This window comes from Balaenoptera acutorostrata, chromosome 16 (assembly GCF_949987535.1).
Source record: "Balaenoptera acutorostrata chromosome 16, mBalAcu1.1, whole genome shotgun sequence".
NCBI classification, from domain to species: domain Eukaryota; kingdom Metazoa; phylum Chordata; class Mammalia; order Artiodactyla; family Balaenopteridae; genus Balaenoptera; species Balaenoptera acutorostrata.
In genome coordinates, this window is record NC_080079.1 from 74,214,260 (window position 1) to 74,228,008 (window position 13,749).

Consider the following 13,749-nt stretch of genomic DNA (forward strand, 5'->3'; position numbering starts at 1 on the left):
GCCCCTTACCTTTGCCGTAGAAGAACCTGCGGTAGTAATAGGCCCCCAGGTCGATGTGCTCGATGACGTAGCGCCTGACCTTCTCCCTGTGGATTGGCTGATTCTCCCTGGGCACCTCCAGGACCGAGACGCCCGCGTTGGTGCAGTGCGAGCTGAGTGAGGACTCGAAGGAGGAACTTTCCCCGCAACTGAAGGAGGACGAGTTGGCCCTGGACAGCGCGATCCTCCTGTCGCCCTCCCCGCCTGTCTCATTCCGAAAGTAGGGACAGCTGAGGACCAGGTCGTTGCTCTTCCCGTCACCGTCGTCGGTGTCCAGGTTCTCTTTGGAGTTGAGGTCCTCTTTGCTCCCCAGCGGGGAGTCACAGCCGCCCGTCGGGCCCGCTGGCGTCTGGGTCTGGGATGCCGCCGAGGCCCCGGTGGTGATGTTCTTCCTCTTCCCCACGTTCGCCCTCGTGGCCATGGCTTCGTTGATATTAAACAAGATGCTCTGGACATCGTAATGTGCAAAACAGCGCTGGCAGTTCCAAGGGCGGACGCCCCTCTCCAGACGCCCGTCCTCCAGCTCGGAGGTGAACTTGAACGTCTCGTGCTCACTTTTCACGGTCCGCAGCTTGCGGAAGAGGGATGTTTCCATGGACTCCGCCTTCAGCCTCCGTTGGAAAGGCCTGTCCCTGTCTCTCCCCAGGAGGAGGGCACTGTCCATATAGTCTAATCCTGAGATGCGCACGAATTCGCCTCTAGAAATCTGTGCTGCGGCGTGAAGGCTGGGCGAGATGGCAGGGTCGCAGGGGAAAAACTCGGAGAACCCGAACGGGGCCATCGCCTTGTGGCCGTAGTTCTCTAGCCGGTACCCTCGGAGCATAGCAAAAAAGTTCTCCCCCGACAAGCCCTGCCGGTCGATGGAAGACGTGCTCCCGTACTCCCGGTGCAGGGCGGCCCCGGTATTGGGGTTCACTGCATTTTGGTCTAAGACGTCTTCCGCGTCGATGTCGCTGATGGTGACATCACTATTGCTCCTCTGTCTTATGGGATGCAGTCCTCTTTGCGGAGAGTGAACGAAGATGTCTCCGATGGTATACTTCGCCTCCACGAAGTCTAGGTCGAGCGGCTCCTCTTGCTGGCCGTCGCTCTGGTTGTTTTGCCCGTTGTGCATGATGGACGTGACACTCTCGTAGCTGGTCTGGGACCGGCTTTCCCACAGGGCCTTGCAGGTCAGCTCCTTGGCGCAGTCCTTTTTAGGAGGCCACTCAGACACCCTTGCTCTGACACCCATCTTGGGCACGGCCGGGGTACCATTAGCTGGACCGCTGTTCTCATTGGAAGTGGAAGCATTTAAGGAAGTGGTGGGTCCCATGTTGCCGTTGATGGCTTTAAGTTTTCGAGCAAAATAATCATCGGACTGCATGATTCTGGGAGGACCCTTGAACTTCGAAGAGGCTCTGCCAACCTTGTGCTGCTCTTCTTGTGACTGCCTGGGGTCACTCATGTCTACCGATGACGCAGGAAGCTCCAAGTCTCGCCAGAAAGACTGATGTAAATCTAATTACATTGTTATTTCCAAAGGCTTCTTCTATAGTTGTATTTTTTCTTGGTAACCAGAAGCAAACATCCTCAGAGTATGGTTTCTCCAAAACCAACTTGCTTCTCAGTTGCTGTAATAATTTTGAACACCTCTGTCCTTTTCAAAAGCATCCCTTAAGACATCTGGCCAGTTCCTTTACCTGAATTAAAAAACAGAAAATAGCCATTAACAATCACTGTAGCTCCAGTTCAATACATTCTCCACGTGGTTTCTTATCTGCCCTTCTCTCCAATTCCCCGTAACCTGTCGTGAAGTTTCATGGTTCCGCACCGCTGTTCACACTCTCCTTCTCTCCGGAACTCTCTGCCTACTCACTCTACCTGGCTGCTTAAAATTTACACCACACAATCAAGCAGTACCCTCCCACGCTCAGCCCACATCGGAGCAAGGACTGCTTCCTCTATGTTTCCATGGCATCTGCACCTACACCAATCATAGCAGTTTCCCTTATACTCTAACTGCTGCTGTACTTATCAGTCTCCTCCACTAGCTAACTGTAAGCTCCTCTAAGCCAGGAGCTATGCCCTTCATCTCGGTATCAACATTATCTATTGATGTAACCTGGCTTAAATTAGGTAATCAAGCAACATTTCAATTAGTTATAAGAGTAACACAATGGTCATGGAATTGTTTGAGTATTCTTAAACTTTCTTTCAAACCAGTTAAACTCAAAATGTCCAGCAGCACAAAGGTCAATACCAGGCACTAACAATGAGTTTTCAGAATGCTCTCTTGCAAGCAAATAAGAACTCACAGAGATCCCCTGACAGTGAGAAGGAGTCTTCAAGAATCTGGTGTCTGAACAAGTACAACTTTCTAGTTCATTACACCACTAGCAAGTTGACAAATGTGCAGGGAAGCTTAGAGATTTAAAACACAATTTACCTTTGTGTCTGGTAGAAACTTGACTTCACCAACTCTCCTCTTTAATTACAAATAGTTTTTTCAATTTGTTCTATCTTTAATTAGACAAAAATATTTTCCAGGTATTACTATTTCCCGAGCTCATGGCTGTCTGGGAATCTTACTGTTGGCACAAGAATAAAAAAAAGAATGACTCTACCACGTCTGAAAATAATGATGGGAATAAAGATGTAATATAGCTGATTTCCCTCAGCCTTCACCAAAGCATAAAAAATGACCGCAATTCAGTTAGGAATAATGTTAAAATTCCAACTAGCTAAACAGTGTAAGGACTCTTTCCAATGGGTTCTTAATGACTTTGTGATGACCATGTGGTGGTCTCCTGGAATAGCAGATATTTTCTTATGATGGCAGCTTGCTTTCTTCCCCGTCGAGGAAAAAAAAATCAGTCTGGGCATGACAACATGCTGCTTGCTCCCAGGGAAGCTTCATAACTGAGGAAATCATGACATTTTAGGGTGTGAAAAACAGGGAGGGAATGAGCAGTCAGGTGCTTCCGTGCACTCGGCAGACCAGGATATGCCCAGAGTTCTCAGAGAGAGACCAGAGCTGACGGCATCTTATCTATTTCACTTAGAAGTATTGTATTTAAAAGAACCATAGATGATTCTGAATCATAGATATTTCCTCTATAATTTAGATTATCATCAAATCCTTTCCCGGAAACTGAAAAAAAATGACGACCGAGATACGAAAGAAAACAACTTCTTGCCTAATAGCTCTCTGTTGAAATGGTATTTGATTCACTGTAGTAGGCTTCTGCATAATCTATACATTCTATTAAGTCTCCTGCTTACAGAACACTCAACACAATTTGAAAGGGTAAGAAAAGCTTCTAATGGTTGGTACAGAGCTATGTGAATTGTCAAGAGGCATTAATCTGATACCCATTTTCATTATCTAATACTAATCTGTATCCTTATTACCGAAGAAAGAACCATGCCCTGCCAAGTACCCAGTTCCAAACACTGAACAGTGACATTTCTAGAAATATAATCAGGAACTAAGTGCTCACCACCTCAAGGAATTAGAAAAAGAGCAACAAAATATACCAAAAGAAATCAGGAAAGAAGGAATGAATAAAGATACAAGCTGGAATTAATGGACTGGCAGGGGGTAGGGGATAGAAAGAATAGACAAATCCAAAAAGTGGATTTTTTTTTTTTGAAGAGTAAGAAAATAGATACACTCCTTCCCAAATCTGAAAAAGGGAAAGACAGACAGACAGGAAGGAAGGAAGGAAGGAAGGAAGGAAGGAAGAAGAAAGGAAGAAAAAAAGAAAGAACGAAAGAAAGAAAGAACGAAAGAAAGAAAGAAAGAGAGAATAATATTACATAAGTTTGGAAATGAGAAAGGAGACATGACCACACACATAGGAGGTACTGAAATAAATATAAGCGTAAAAGAATTATACCACAAGCAACTCTACAGCAACAAATTTAGAAACATAGAAGAAACTAAGATTTCCTGGCAAAGCACAAACTCCTCAAACCCATCCAAGAATGGAAAATTTAAATAGAGTGATTAGCACCAAAGAGAGTAGAAATATAACAATCCCTAACTAAAAATATGACCGACGTATGCACAAAATGCAAAGAGCTACCTTAACCACGACTTTGAAACCCCTTCATCCTCCCATTTATGAGACCAAATGCTATCTAAAAATGTAGTTTGTACCTTGCTTTCCTTCCTTTTCCCTGTCGCAGCACACACTGAAATACCAATGTCCCCACAGCACATGGTAGTCAAAGCCGGCAGGTGCTCAAGGCTCGGGGCACAGGTGAGACTCTGGTCCCCCTCCCCAACTCCACCACCAGCAAACCAGCACCTCCCCTTACCAGCAGCCCACTCTCACACCCCAGAAGGATGCTCTGAGTTCAAGCCACCTGCCAGGAATGTGTAAAACACAGAAACCTGAAAACCAGGATTAACGTGCACAACACAGACACTGAATAACTTGTTCTGGAAAAACTAACCATAAAGTTATCAGAGGTCACTGGGCTTGGACTCATCTCTGAAAACTGGTCTTCCAAGCTTTCACATCCGTTTACATTTACAATAGTATCATTGTTTGCAACAGACAGCATTAAAACTACAAAGTCTTTATTCCATAGATCTATTATAGATATGGAAGGGCTTCCCTGGTGGCGCAGTGGTTAAGAATCCGCCTGCCAATGCAGGGGACACAGGTTCAAGCCCTGGTCCGGGAAGATCCCACATGCCGGGGAGCAACTAAGCCTGTGCGCCGCAACTACTGAGTCTGCGCTCTAGAGCCCGCGAGCCACAGCTACTGAGCCCACATGCCACAACTACTGAAGCCCATGTGCCTACAGCCCGTGCTCTACAACAAGAGAAGCCACTGCAATGAGAAGCCCATGTGCCGCAACTAGAGAAAAGCCCGTGCACAGCAACGAAGACCCAATGCAGCCATAAATAAATAAATAAATAAATAAATTTATTAAAAAAAAAAAAAGAAATGGAAGACACCGACGACTGTCAGAAAGTAAGGATTATTACTTTAAAACATGAATGAATAATAGCAGCAATTAAAAATAGATGAACTAGTGTTGAATTTTACTATTAGGCTTGCCAAAAAACACAAAAACTGTAGCAAACTCAGAGCACACAAACCCTTTGCCAAAGAAATCTTCTGAAAATCTTCCTTCAGTTATGATTTTTTAATTTTGTGCGAGCGATAAGAACATTAGCTGTATCAGACAGCTACTGGTTTTTCCTGTCTCGGATGTATTCCTCTTTCTTGTGGTAATGGGTACCATACCTCTAGAACCATTTTATTTATGTGGGGCTAACTCCACCCGTAACATGTGACCCAGGTTTGACCAATGCAAGTGCTGCATCTTCAGGCCAGAGTGACTGGTCCAGGGGTGAACCCAGGAGCCAAGCCAGGAAGGGTACCCCAACACGGGTGCTCTGACCCTCGGCAATGCCCAAGCAGCAGTGGGCTCACCTTGCCAATGGGACTGAGAATGGAAACAGCAGCACGAAGCAGGGCCAAGCGAAAGAAATGAGGACTCCTAAGGATGCGGCTCTGGAACCAGTTCCAGAATTTTCCAGCTGCTTGAGCCAACTGATCACCTGTTTTGGTTTATTCAGTTTGACTTAGATTTCTGCGTTTTCCAGGCTAATTTTAAATGTCCTAAGAGACCCAGCTTCTATTCAGGTAAAGACCAAAGACAGGAAACTTGACGAACACAGCTACTGTGGCACGGTGTTGCCCAGATCGCCTGGTCAATGAATGAACGGACGGAAAGTCACAGTTCTGGCACCAGCATCCAATCAAAACCAGAGCCTTCTGGGCAAGATCCCTGCTCTAATTCCATAATTATATATCTTTTAACACCTTTTAAGTGTGCCACTAACAATTCAAAGTGTTCAAAGCCAAAAAATTCTTGACACAGTAGTAGCTGATTAATAAACAATCTACGGTTGCAACAGAACTCCTGCAAATCCCTTCCTGCCACCTTTTACTCCTAGCCACATTTTCTAGCTTGTTGCAGCTCCTCGAATAAATCTCTAACAACAGAATGATGGAGGGCACCTTCCTTTTAAAGATATTACTAAAATACTTATATATTTGAACACTGTGATAGAAATAAAACACCTCAAAACAATTATAGCATTTGTTTTTTCAGGAAGATAAATCAGAAATAATAACATCATCCAATTTAAAAAGTATTATGGTTCATGGGGAAGAACTGAAATCAATGTCTTGGAAAAGTAGATGTCAAGAAGGAATGGTACAGGCTCTGAACAGGGAGAAATGCAGAAAGGAAACAATGGAGGGAATGAAAATCTAAAGCATGAGCTGGAATGACCTCTGGAACAATCCAGAACCTAGAGGTCAGACTGTGGATGAGACAGACAGAGACAGGCACATACATGCGTGAATGCACACGTGCGCACACACACACGCACGCGCGCACACACGAGACACCCTACACCAGTGAATCAATCCTGTTTGCCCTGTAGGGCCACAGATGAAAAGTGGGGATCTGGAGCGAACATGCCTGCTTACGGGCACCTGAAACATAAGACCCCTTTGTATCTCTCATTATCTTTAGTTTTTCCCCAAGTTCTAACGTTCTGCCCGTTTCCATGAAGCATTCAGTTGAGAAGTTTCTAGAAGACCGGGATTTGCGCTCTTAGTAGCATGTACATGCATGCAATGAAGCTGTAATCTAGGAAGCATCCTGCAAATACTGTACCTGTCCCCAAATTTATTCTTTATACTCCTCAGGTATATCTACACCTTTTATGTTCAAATCCACCATGAATGTCAAACGCAGGGCAGGGAGCCATGCAGCCGACTGATGTCCAAGGGTCCCAAACTGATGGAAGGGACAGGAGAAGGATGACATTTCAGAGAAGCGTCTCGAAAGAGCAGCCTGCAGAAATTAGGGGGCTGTGACTGGCCCCCAGACAAAGCATAGAACACACAGCTACAGGTGGGCACCCCGACAGAACAGGGAAAATGCAATTTGCAAAGCACAGAACGCTCTTTACCCAAAGTCTTGAAGGGGTTTAGTGAGCCTGCGACACTACCATGAAATACGGGCCAACTATCCAGGTTGGTCCCGTCTTGGTCATCTCCTGCCCCGCTCCCCGTAGCAGCCACTGAAAGACCTTCCTGCCCCAGCATCTCAGCAAAGACCCCAGCTTCTTACTTCTCGGAGGACAAAGAAGCCAACACATTTCTTTCAGCTCTTACCATCACTTCACGAACTTACCCTCTTCTGACCCTGTCCTTCCATGTTACCCTTTGTTGACAACCTTTTGAGACTTGCCGTCTTTCCCAAGATAAAAACCCGCGTTACGGCTCACCAGCCTCTTCCCAACCACCCTGCTTAATCGGAAGCATCTGCTCTCCTCCTTCCCCTCCCTCCTCCTCCACGCTGGGGCCCAGCCGTCCTCAGCATCTTCAGGCTGCGCCCCCTCCAGGCCTGCGTCTAGCTGCTGCCTCTAAACGCAGCATCACCTGCCAACCCTTCATCTTCCTCCAGCTCATTCCCCGCCCCCCGGCCCCGGGTGCCCCTCCACCCGCTCCGCGGCGTCCTCTACTTCCTCGTGGAAACACCCCTGTCCACACCTTACCACGTGTGCCTGTTCCTCTCTCTCCGACTCTCTGCGAGGCCCCAGGGCTCTGACTGTTTTGTTCCCCACTTTATCCGTGGTGCCTCGCACGGTTTCCAGTACGTGGTAGATGGTCCATAAATATTATTAAATGAATTAACAAATTACTAAACAAATATGGCAGGCAGTCATCCTTCATAATATAAAACACTTATTATCGAAATGGCTAGCTCTTGTAGTTACAGAATCTACTATATATCAAAAGTTTAATCATTTTGCAAAAACATGATTATTATAGAAATAGGGACAGTTGTTAACTCTTTGCAGGACACTCATACCCAAAGCCTCACAACAACAGGCTACCTTGAACCTACATTCAGCAACTGCTCCACTCGGAAAGAGAGCTTCCCACCCCCGTTTCTGTACCAGCCAAATGCAGTGATGGCAGACAGGTCTTCCAACTGTACAGAAAGAAAAGAATGCCGTACTTCACCTTCTAACCATCTCAGCAGCATCTTAGGCTAAAGGCCCGTTCCCAAACACGAAGAGCATAAGGAAGCCTGCATGACCAATCCTGTCCCCTCCTGAGTCGGGCAGAGCAGCCGATGGGGTGCAGAGCTCCATGCCAGCGTCCTGGAGATCTGGAAGTACGCCTGCGAATGGCATCACTCCAAAACAGCATGGCAAGAGGAAACCGTGCAATCAGAGGTCCCGGTCGAAAGGGCACCTGGGCCTCACGTCCCAGTTAAGAGATGAAGCGATATGAACCCAAGAGCCCCGCACATCACGTTTTTAATGAACAGCGGTGAGTCTGCTCCTGACCTTCCTCTGTGATTTTACACCATTTCGTCATTCCAACGGATCGCAAAACACTGGTTAGGATAGCTTTCAACAGGCAAATGCAGAGTTCTCAAACGAAAATGCCATGCATTTTTCCAAGAAAAGCGAAAGTGCTATTTCATGAAATATTAAGAAAGCATTAAAATAAAGCGGACCCTGGGCTTCCCTGGTGGCGCAGTGGTTAAGAATCCACCTGCCAATGCAGGGAACAGGGGTTCGAGCCCTGGTTCGGGAAGATCCCACATGCCGCGGAGCATCTAAGCCCGTGCGCCACAACTACTGAGCCTGCGCTCTAGAGCCCGAGGGCCACAACTACAGAAGCCTGCGCGCCTAGAGCCCGTGCTCCACAACAAGAGAAGCCACTGCAATAAGAAGCCCACACACCACAGCAAAGAGTAGCCCCCGCTCGCCGCAACTAGAGAAAGCCCGTGCGCAGCAACGAAGACCCAACGCAGCCAAAAATAAAAAAAATAAATAAAATAAAAATAAATAAAAAATAAAATAAAATAAAGCGGACCCTCATACTTGCAATTATGGGGGCCACCATTACCACCTGCTCCTTCCTGCCTTAATTCTACTTAAGAGTATCTTCAATGTACTACTTTCTTGACTTTATGGATAAATGATTCACACTGCTACCTTGGTGTGGTTACAAAAAACTTAATCAAAGAAAAGGAAGAGTCCTTTAATTTCTTCCTGAGGATTTTATAAAGAGAACAGAATAATAATCTGCAGTGAGGCCTCAGTAGCATGAATAGGTCCTCTCCAGGTAACTCCCCAAACCTGGACACTGACCGTTTGCTGGGACAGAAGACACGGGGTTCATCTTAGAATCATCATCAGTTAAAAGGGATCTCAAACCTGTTTCTCCAGACAGTGTTCTTCCTTTCTTTCAGTTCATTTTCAATGTCAAGGACATCCCCCCTCTAATAGTTTCCAAGTATTCTTACATTTCATCAAATTCTATGGCTCTTGCTCCCCAGGGGGGAAAAAAAAATCAAAAATTGTCACTAGCACTCGGTGGTCACTTTAAAATCTACATGTGGACCTGTGTGATCTCACGGGTAGCAGGGCGGCCCTGAGAGAGGAAGGGCTGGAAGAGGCAGTGAAAGACCCCTCAGAGAAATGAAAGAATTTCAGAGCTGGAAGGACTGATCTGTTCTCATGCTGATGGTCTTGGTAATAATTTTTCAAGGACAGAACAGAAATGGGGAAAATGTGATATTTAAGCATAATTGTGTTTCAATAGAATGTTTTTCCAAGTTTTCCATAAGACATCAGTGAGTCTTCAAGAGCAATATTATAGTTGAGCCACTTACCAGGACTACAGCAGGAGCAAATGGATTGAAAACCACAAAATGCACAAATTATGAGCCTCATTCAAGGGAAAAAATGGTTAAAGTTACATGACAGATTTATAATAAAAGTATAACTACCACAGAAACATTTATTTTTCATACACATATTCCATCAGCTCTAATACTAACATGCATAACTGAGCAGGAAATAAAAACAGAAATGAACATTCCCCAGGTTCATCCTCTGTGGCCGGAAGACGATAGAGCTGAGGTGCGCTCACGCGCAAGGTCTAATCACCTGAAGTGCATTTCCCATAACATCACTAAGTTCAGGTACATTCAGCCAGGTATTCAATGAAGCTATGACCAAAGACCTATAAAGCAATCCATTAGCTCAAATTCTTATCATGGTATAGACCACGAACATCAAGGGTAGAAACAATCTGACAAATGGGCTATTATTCAATAATAATGGTCATGAATGGAGATAGATGGTCCATAATAATCATACTTTGCTAAGTTTTTGGTAGATCTGAACAAGAAAATTTGTTCTTAGCCATTTATCTTGAATTAAACATTGGGATGGTACCAAAGATAAATATTTGGAGCATGAGAATATTTTTTATCACTGGGCATTTATTTTATAATTTATAAAAAAAATTTTTTTGGAACTATCGTTGATTTACAATATTGTGTTAGTTTTAGGTATACAGCAAAGTAATTCATACATATTCATAATTCTTTCCCATTATAGATTGGAGCATGAGAATATTAAAAAAAAAGAGCAAAATTCATCTCCTTGAGGTTTTATAACATAGAGGTAATGTATGATTTGTGAAGAATAATTCTTTTTGGGGGGAATGGAATGTTCACGCTGGTGTTAGACCATTTTTCAAAGCGCTCCATGCTGCTCTTTGGAAGAATTTCTCAAGTGATGTCCCCAGAAAACCTGATGCCCTTGGTGTAGTTAAGGACTTTTTCATCAAAGTAAAGCAGAGACCCCAGTAAAAAGTGTCTAAAGGATCCAGTCTCCACTGGAACCCTGTATTATGACTCTACATTATCCTGAATCATAATCCGTGCTGAATAAGAGGGCCAAATCAAAGGTTTGTTAGATGGAGCCCTTGTGTGACTTTCTAAGTGAAGCGCCTATACGCTTCGCCAGAGCTGGATCCTGGTCCAGCCTATTCACTGGTGTCCCCCCGGCCCCTAGAGTCGGGCGGGGCACTTAATTGGCACTCAGCATTAGCGTACATCCATCCATCTAAATGGAAATAGTTGCAAACAAACTACCCCAAAGCACAGACTCAACATACCATCGAGACACACACAGAGCACAATGATTCCCGATTCTCTCTTTTTCGTTTCTTTGCTGGCTCCTCCTCTCTAAGTGCTGACGCTCCTCCGGGCTTATTCTAGGCTGCCTTCGCTTTTAATTCCACCTATCTCCTTGTGCACTTCTAGCAGGGTCACGTGGATCTCCACGCTGATGACTCTTGAAATCTACCCAGAGCCCGAAGTTGTCTCCCATGCCACACAGCCACGCTGCGCTATGACAGCGCACGCCCTCCAGCCCAGGCCCTGGGCACCTGCGCTCCCACTGCCCAGCTCAGGAGCGGCATTCCCATCTCCCTGCCGCCCAAGCCCGGCACCCGGGGCCCATCCTGCCCTCCCCTCACAGCCCGCGTGCAAGCTGAGACCAGTCAACTTGACCTTCTGAATGTTCTCAAATCCACGCAGACCTTGCTGTCTCCACTGCCATCAACACTCTCTTATTTCTCCTAGATTACCCCAAAACCCTTCACTACTTCCCCGTGTCACCAGAAGAGAGCCTGACTGCTTTATGTGGCACAGGTCACTCAGGGTTTGGTCCATGAGCAGCCGTCCAGCCCCTTGTCCTGCCGCCCAGACCCCACCCCATGCCCGCACGTGCTGCCCTTCATTCTCCTCTGCTCAAGGGGTCTGCACAGGCTGCGCCCCTGCCCGAATACTCTTCAAGACTTCTTCCCTCCACTTTGCTAACAGGTGTTATTAGTGCAACCTCAGATCACAGCCTGGGTTGCCCGGAAGCCTTCTCAAATCTTACCTCTGGTTCTATGTTATCTTAATGCAGGCTCCCCTAGCATCCTGCCCCTTTTTTCTCACCATATGTTAAACACCACACTATTTTATTCCAGCCTGTTTACATGGCGCTAACCTCCTCTACACTCCTCTAGTTCCGGGCAGGCAGAGTCACGGCTTTGCTCGCAGCACTCAGCAAGCCTCCGGGCTCTGCCCATGCTGGCTGAGACCACAGCAAACTGACTCATCCTCTCTGACCTACCTGTAAAATGGGAATAATCCTATCGATGTCAAAGGATTATTCTAAAGATTCGACAAGATCCAGATGCCGAGTGCTTATCTCCATGTTTCCTATAGCCAAAGTTCAAAGAAAATTAGCTGGAAAAATTGATTTATATATGAACGAATATTGATTGATAAACTAACTGACTTCCAACTGGGCAACTAAAACAGTAAGACACATAACTATCCCCAAGGAGCACAGTCATGTTTACAAAACCTAATTTGGTAACTGCTAATGGATTTCTGTACAAAGACTAACAGGAACACAAAGCTGATTGAACTTTGTAACTGAACTGCAATAGCTAAGCTGATTCTCCAAGAGGCAAACAGAAGCTTTCAGAAGGTGAGGGAAAGTCCCCAATCTCCAGTCAGGTGCTACTGGCTTCCCAACTACAAGTTCTAATTAAAGTTATTTTAGGGACTGCACTGTATTTGTAACAAGATGATTCTGGAGTTTGAGCTTTCCCTGTGTCCATAAAAAACAGGAACCCACTTCTGGTAGTAAGCTACTTTCAGCCACCCCTCCCTTCCACGTATGTGTATGTCAAAGAGAATAAACAAAGAGCCATTTTCTGAAACGGAATATTTGGATCATGGAATTTTTCCAAGGAGACAGAAGAACAGTTGTGGGTATTGACAGTTTCCCGTTAAATCTTTTAAATCAGAAAAAGATAAAAAGAGATAGCACTGCACCTCCTTCCCTCAGGAGGTTATTATTTTCAGCCATGTGGGCCCCTGACTTACAGATGACACAGTAGGAAATCACACGTTCCAATTAATAATTTAAGCGGAGGCATTTGTGTCTTAGGAAAACACAGCAAAAGAAGAAAAGGACTTCTATTTGGTGCCAAGTGATTTAGACTGTACCTCCGTTATTTGCATTTAAATATCATAGAAGATAATCTGTTCTATTCTTTCAATGAAGGCTGAGTGACACTAGGTGACCAAGAAGGGAACCTGAGCATTTTATAATAAAAACCTGGGAGGCTGGAGCCTTAACAAATACTTTTAGGGGTCCTTCCTGTTGTTTACCTCAAAGGGAAGCAATCCTCTCACTTTCTTCTCACTCCTGGTATCTTCCAGTGAATCCACAGCGAAAACTCCTGCAGAGCGAAGGATCTGTCTCACCTCGCTCGACAAAACTAAAATCAATCAATACTGTCGAAGATTGAACTAAATGGACAAAGCAGCTACCTTCAATGCGTTCTGCGTTAAAACCTAATAAGTGGACCAGAGAGCCATCCAATCTAAGATGCTTCCTTTCCACTGACCATAAAGGGCACGAAAAGAAAACCCCGCCAATCTACACAACAGTCCAGTAGTTAATTTTTAAAAAATAGTAATTTCAGCAGCAAACACACAACAAACTCCATTCACTAACTGCACACTCTCCAAGCCATCTTTGCATTGTTCTCATGTTTATTTGAATTACAGGATACTGAGTTTTGCTGAACAGCTTTATGAGGTTTATTATGTGACACAAAAACCCTTTGTTTACTCCAGTAAATAAATGTATTCAGTTCTATTGGGCCCTGGACTCGATGCTGGGGGGCCTGGGGGAACATTAAAGATGAATGACAGAGCTTCCTAATCCTCAAGAAGCTTCTTAGCTGGGTGAGATATGCACATGCATAACAAGCAATAGGAGAAATGAAGCTAAAAGACCAGGAC

At 45.2% G+C, this 13,749-nt stretch overlaps 1 protein-coding gene across 8 annotated transcripts in view; it reads right to left on the reverse strand.

Annotated features, from left to right (window-relative positions):
* The window catches only part of SIPA1L2 (signal induced proliferation associated 1 like 2), a 220,988-nt gene that overhangs the window by 106,407 nt on the left and 100,832 nt on the right, over positions 1-13,749 (reverse strand). For all 8 annotated transcript variants that reach the window (XM_057531393.1, XM_057531387.1, XM_057531388.1 and 5 more), the window contains one exon: positions 10-1,721. In XM_057531393.1, the coding sequence (XP_057387376.1) occupies positions 10-1,486 (1,477 nt within the window). In that variant the 5' untranslated portion in view covers positions 1,487-1,721. The remainder of the gene's footprint in view (positions 1-9; positions 1,722-13,749) is intronic.